This window comes from Lineus longissimus, chromosome 12 (assembly GCF_910592395.1).
Source record: "Lineus longissimus chromosome 12, tnLinLong1.2, whole genome shotgun sequence".
Lineage (NCBI taxonomy): Eukaryota > Metazoa > Nemertea > Pilidiophora > Heteronemertea > Lineidae > Lineus > Lineus longissimus.
The window spans coordinates 8,934,308-8,940,902 of NC_088319.1; the positions used below are offsets into that span (position 1 = coordinate 8,934,308).

Sequence of the window (6,595 nt, forward strand, 5' to 3'; positions counted from 1 at the left end):
TCTTCGGATGAGGTCGTATGTGTTGATTACATTCTTGTGATTGGTTTGAGATTATTAGTTTGTCCTCATTGTCGGTTGTTTTAGAAACTTTTGACTGTGATTGGAAGGTAAAATGAGAAACTTGTCACACTGTTCTTCAGCTTGGAATGGGGATAGTCAATGCAGAGCCAGTTGGTACAAGCTGCCTTGCGAATCGGGGTGGCGTAATAATACTGTGAAAGAACAATAAAATGATGAATTGTAGCAGTGTGTGTCAGAAATATATGTGATTTCCATTGCATTTGACGATCCCAAAGTTTCGAGAGTATGGCAAAATGGCTGCTGCCGTCATTGGAGATTAGCGTCAAGCCGGAACCTTTCGTTACAGTGTGGGCTTTTAAACACAAGTTAATGGTTTATAATCACCCAGACGCTACTCATTAGGTAAACCTCTACTAAAAACACTTGCTTTAATTTTTGTAAACATGTCACGAGTGCTTAAAAAGAACCATTTTTGTGATCGTTTTTCGTCGCTGTTGAAATGTACACAGAGTCAGTCAGTGTGTCAACACAACAACGGTGTTAGTATACACATGAATCCATGATACACGGAGACACGAATGTAAACATTTGCCTGTTGGGTCGGAAGGAGTTCACCGTTACCGATCACTACCCCAAGAAAGGTCATCTGAGCTGGTAGACTAAAGTAGATGATGATAATGATCAAAGTGTAGCACAGCTGTCATAGTTAGGCCTATAGTCGGATTCATAAGTAAATGTCACTGACACTGCCCTTCTGGGTCGCTGTGCAAAAACTATTGGGCCGATTTCTTCAAAGTTTGGTTTTTCTTGAATCTAATTCCGGGACCCAACACAATTTCCAGGTTAGAGATTTGCAAATTATAAAGAAAAAAATTGTCAACTTTGGAGCCCTTTGGGTTGGCCATTTTGGGGGAATCTGGAGGGCCCGATTTTTTTGATGGATAGTTCTAAATGAAACTTGGCAGCTTTAAAGATACACACGAAAAAAAATTAACCTGAACATTTCAGCAAAATGCATCCAGAAATAAGCAGTACAGAGGAGAAAATGTCAAAATCAATACACTATGTCAATGTACACCAATACATACAAAAAAATTATTTCGTAACCATGGTTACTGAAATATAAAAATCCTCTTGGGTCCCGAAATTAGATTCAAGAAAAACCTAACTTTGAAGAAATCGGCCCAGTAGTTTTTGCGCAGCGGCCCAAAAGGGCAGTGACATTTACTTATGAATCCGACCATAGAGCTGTCTTGTAACTATGTTTTTTCATATGTTATACTATAGCCTACTCTATATCAGTATAACAGTGATGGCATGCATGCATGGTCGGGACATGATGGCTGACTGCTGGATTTCAACATTATCTGACCACATGACAATCAGAGATCACCTGGGGAGAAGGGCTGAGCTACACTCAATTCAGAATCGAACAAAAACCTTGCATCTACCATCCAACATCAGAGCTCCAGTCGATTCTCGTGATCACTCTTTGTCAATGAAATGCTTATCTTAATTTTGCCTAAGATGTCTTTATAATACCTCCATGGATGAAGAAAACAGTAGCAGTGTGTGTCAGAAATTATAAGATGTCCATTCTATTTGACGATCCCGAAGTTTCGACATTATGGCAAAATGGCGGATGCCGTCATTGGATTGAGATTAGAGTCAAGCCAGAACCTTTCGTTACACTATGCGCTTTTAAACTCATTTTGATGGGTTATAATGACATAGACACTACTCATCGGGTAAACATTCACTAAAAATAGTTGCTTTAACTTTTGTAAATGTGTCGCGAGTGCTCAAACAACCATTTTTCTCAGTGATTTCCATGCTTTGTTCACCCGCTGTATAAATGTACAGAACTAACGTTGTAGCAAATGCATGCGGGAGACACATCCACTGACATGACTAAGTGTGTAGTACGTGAATCCAAAGTCCAAAAGTAAATAAGTTAACACACGATGTCAACTGGTAATATGATAATATGATTGCTAACGGTGATCCAAGCTATTTGAATGTAATATTCATACGTAAACTCGTGATTGTTAGCAAATCTTTTGTAATAGATTAGGCCCCACAACCCAATTTTCACTTCGAGTACATGGAGTAGGCCTATGCACATTCATGCCATGTATGCCATTACAGCGGCCTACATACATGCACATTTTCGCTATCTGCTAATAGGACCAGGAGTATGAGTTGACTAAATTGATGATCTTTCTCTTCTTATAGTTATACTAGTCTTATATTTACTACCCAAGCCTTGGGCAGGGCAGGCTTTATTGTTGACGTGGCGAATTGGTGTGTCCATTGTGCCTGCTGAATGAAAAAAAAACATTCAGGGAGTGTCTTGACACTAATGACAGCTGTAAGTGTTGGACCCAATATTGTCATAACGTCTCGATGATGTCATGGTGTCCTGACCTATACTTAATCCTTAATCCCTCTTACTCATAGAATATATATTGTAGGTTGGCAATTTGTGTTTTGCACTTTACCTTTTGCAGCTCATGATAAGCCGAGGCTGATATTTCCCAGAGGTAGACCTAACTTAGTTGTGATGTTTTGAGTGACACTTGACAGTCATGACAGTGCATCATACAAAATGATGTCAAAACATGGTACCACTACAAGAATGAGAACCCAACTTTGGTGGAGAATTCGGTCATTTCTCCAGAGGCTGCTGGTAGTGCTATTGCTAATGCTAAGTGTGTAATCTAAAGAACCTTTTCTTGGCAATGGTATGATTTTTCAAGACAAACCACACCATCCCACAACTATTGCATGATCAACCCCTAACAATGACAAGTTCTTCCTCACACTCTCCCTTTCATATCGACAGGTGAGCACAATGGCCCTGGCCATTTCATTCATAGTGCACTTTGAGTACGGAACTCGTAACTAATTTTGAATACCGGTATATATTTCGAATATTTACTGCACGTGTACGTGACAAGACTCAATTATGAAATGTTGTGGAAAATCCTACTAACTTTTTTAGATACAGAAGATGTATTATATTGTCCGTTATCGTGTGGAAATTTTGTACTGTGAATTCAAGGTTCGATCATGTCACTCATAAGTGATACCTTAAAATCTGTAAACTTCGAAAACTATTCCCATGGTACTAACATAAATCAACAACTAACTTTCCTTTACTAGACATGCAGGAGTAATTGTCTTAGGGCTCAAAGCCCCATTTCAGGGAGAAATATGTGAATATAACCGAGGCCCGAAGCCAGCTTTTACACAAAATTAGAGGCGGCAGCACTTTATGTTAGCTTATTAGCAGACACCGCTTCAGACCGCCGGTGCAATTTCCAACAAAAACCAAACTGTCATCATAAATCACACAAGTTTTTGGTTTGACCTATTTTTAAAGGTCACAGAGATCAAAGTTAAAAAGTTAATGATGTGTCACTTGTCTATAAGGCTATTACTGGAGACTACATGTCCCTTCACATAATATATCAACAGTTTCAGGATTTTTTTATACATATGTGGTAAATGTGTAGCATATCAGTGGGTGCTGTTCACTATTCTAACCAAGGTTCATTGGGAAGTGCTTATGTAATTGTGCATTATTGAGTCAGTTGACCTTGTTGAGCTCATTTGCCCCTATTTTATATCTGCAGGATGCGTTACTGTGGAATAAACTTGGTGCTACATTGGCAAATGGGAATCGAAGTGAAGAGGCGATCAGTGCGTATGATACAGCCCTTCAGCTCTCGCCTGGCTTTATCAGATCAAGATACAACCTCGGTATTGCCTGTATTAATCTCGGAGTACACAGGTAAGGTTATAAGACGGTCTACGCATAAAACGGTCTACACACCTTTTCAAAAAAGTGTATGGTGGCTGACAAGAGGTGTTTACACAGCAAACTTCAATTTTTGGCTCACCTCCAGCATCTGTTTTGTAACTACTGGAGCTATCAACTTGAAACTTGGTACATTATGTTCCCCTATAAAATGACACCTGGGAGACCAAATTTCAGTCCGATTCGACTCCTGGTTTGGCACTAGATGGCTTAAACTGGAAAGACAAAAAGGGCTATATGTCCCTAACTATGGGCTCAATCATCACCAAATCTTGATCTTGGCACAACTAACGACGATACATGACATGTCACACAGGTTTTTGATTTGACCTACTTTTCAAGGTCACAGAAATCAAATAGCTTAAATTGGTCGATGGTGGCATGTTTCGTATTTTACTGGAGCTATTGACTTGAAACTTGGTACATTACATATGTTATGAAACCTTGTAGACTTAATTTCAGTCTGGTTCGATTCCTGATTTGGCCACCAGGTGGCTTGATCATTGGTAAATTTTTGGGCTCACCTTGGTGGAGTCCATACAATACTGCAGTGTCCAGCGTCCGGCGTCTGTCGTTGATCGTCCGGTGACATCTGTATCACTATCCTGTTTCAAAAACAGTAGCATGTTTCTTAACCTCTAGGCCTATTAACTTAAAACTTTGTACACAGGTCAGATGACCTCCGACACTAAATTTCGGTCCGATCTGATTCTTCACTTGGTGACCAGGGGATGATATCTCCCTTGAGTGACTCGTTTTCGATAAACTTTTGTGGTAGGTACTCCTAACAAGGATACACCACATAGCGTGCGGGTTTTTGTTTTAAACTATTTTCCAAGGTTACTGAGGTCAAGTGATGTAAATTGGCAATTTAACTATGGCACATATCTTAACCACTCAAGCTATGAAATTGAAATTTGGTACACATGGTCCCCTACGTCAAATAACCTTTTTACGAGGAATTTCGGTTCGATATGATTCTCGACTTGGCCACCAGGTGGCCAAAACTGAAAAGGTATTTAGTGCAACAACTCACTTATTAGTGACTTGTTTTCGATAATATTCTTATTGAAGGTACTCCAAGCAAGGGTATATCACATGTCGTATGAGTTTTTTATTTGACCTATTTTTCAAGGTCAGAAGTCAGAATGTGGAATGGCATCAACCAACAATAATAATTCTATTTCTTAATGTTTTTTGTGGCATAGAGCAGATTCCACAAGCCTCTGTTAACTGACTCTAAATCTGTATGTGTGTTTTTCATATTCAAACCAATTTAACGTTTCTGTTAAATTTGATGTTAATTCTGGTTTCAGGGAAGCGGTCGAACATTTCTTGACAGCCCTCAATCTACAGCGTGAAGGCAAGGGACCAAAGGATGAACATCAGGTGATGTCTGACAACATATGGTCAACGATGCGGATGGCCATCTCGATGCTTGGGCGGCCTGATCTTTATAAAGCGTGTGATAACAAGGACTTAGATAAACTTAAGCGGGAATTCAATGTTGAAAGTTGACCGAACAGTTCTCGTTTCAAGGAAAACCTTTTTAACCATCATCTTGATAATCGGAGGACACCTTTGCTAGGAGTACTCTAATTGATTTTTGAAAACTGATTTGATGGAATTTGTTTCTTCATGTGCAATTGCAAGGATCAAGACTTTGTGAGGTCTAACCCTTGTCCATGGCAGGTTTTCAAATGCTGGCAAGATTGAATGGGATACGAAGTACATGTTTCATCAAAAGGTCACGTTTGACAATTGACCATAGTACTTGCTCATGGCATGTCGTCACACTAATAACATAAGTCATTTTTTCCACTTATGAATAAATCAAAAAAAACATATTCATATTCTCAAAAACCTGTCTTTATTTTCAAATCTCCTTACAAAAGTATTTAAGAACTTTACAATAATGATGCACTAAATGATTTTGCTAAAGATGGTGTACATAAGGCCTGAAATGACATAGGCATCAATGCCATTTAATGAAATTTGACATAGGCTAGGTATGTGAAAAAAACAATCAAAGTATCTTAAACCATACACAACCTATTCCATCTGATAGAGCTTTTAAAAACATAAAAATAGACACTTAGATTGTTCAAATTGGTTGAGAAATAAGGGAGATATGATTTTTTAGCTCAGCTGACAAAGTCAGCGGAGCTAGTAGTATAGCTGTTCAAATGGTGTCCGTCCTGCAATCCATCCATCTAGGGACCCATCTGTGGACAAAATTGGACATTTCTGACCGGGAAGATCAGACAGAGCAAATATTGTTTTCGAATGTGGCTGAATATTTTTAAATATTTTTTCATTTTTTACTTTTAATGGAATTAATATAGTTTTCACCGCCAGTTGGCGCTGCAGGCACATTGCCTGAATTTTGGCGATTTCAAATTTGGCGGTGGCTTAACTTTTTTGCAAGCAGTGCCGCTGATTGGCCGATCGATAGAAGAGATGCCACCATTTAAAAATGGCGGTAGTCGCTGCTTCAATGAAGGTGAGTGAACTTTCTCATGTTCAATCGGTTGATACTCTTTTAATCAACATGACCATGTACCTGAAATTTGTTTAGGTACTGAAAAGAGTCTATATAATTCAGATTTATCAATAGTTTTTTATAATATTCCGGAAATTTTGTGCACAAATCAGCGGAAGTTGGTGCTCGTCTCATGTCATTTTAGAGCGAGAAATTTGTTTCCGTCGATCTCTACCACTGAAAAATCGCGGATCGTACTAATGACCGAC

General features: G+C 38.9%; 1 protein-coding gene across 3 annotated transcripts in view; it reads left to right on the top strand.

Annotated features, from left to right (window-relative positions):
• LOC135496709 (peroxisomal targeting signal 1 receptor-like) overlaps positions 1-6,069 on the top strand; it is a 56,132-nt gene extending 50,063 nt beyond the window's left edge. For 2 of the 3 annotated variants that reach the window (XM_064786180.1, XM_064786181.1), the window contains exons 13-14: positions 3,660-3,817; positions 5,161-6,069. In XM_064786180.1, coding sequence (XP_064642250.1) covers positions 3,660-3,817; positions 5,161-5,362 — 360 coding nt within the window. In that variant the 3' untranslated portion in view covers positions 5,363-6,069. The remainder of the gene's footprint in view (positions 1-3,659; positions 3,818-5,160) is intronic. The other variant, XM_064786182.1, reaches the window with a different exon arrangement.
• Positions 6,070-6,595: the final 526 nt, after the last annotated feature.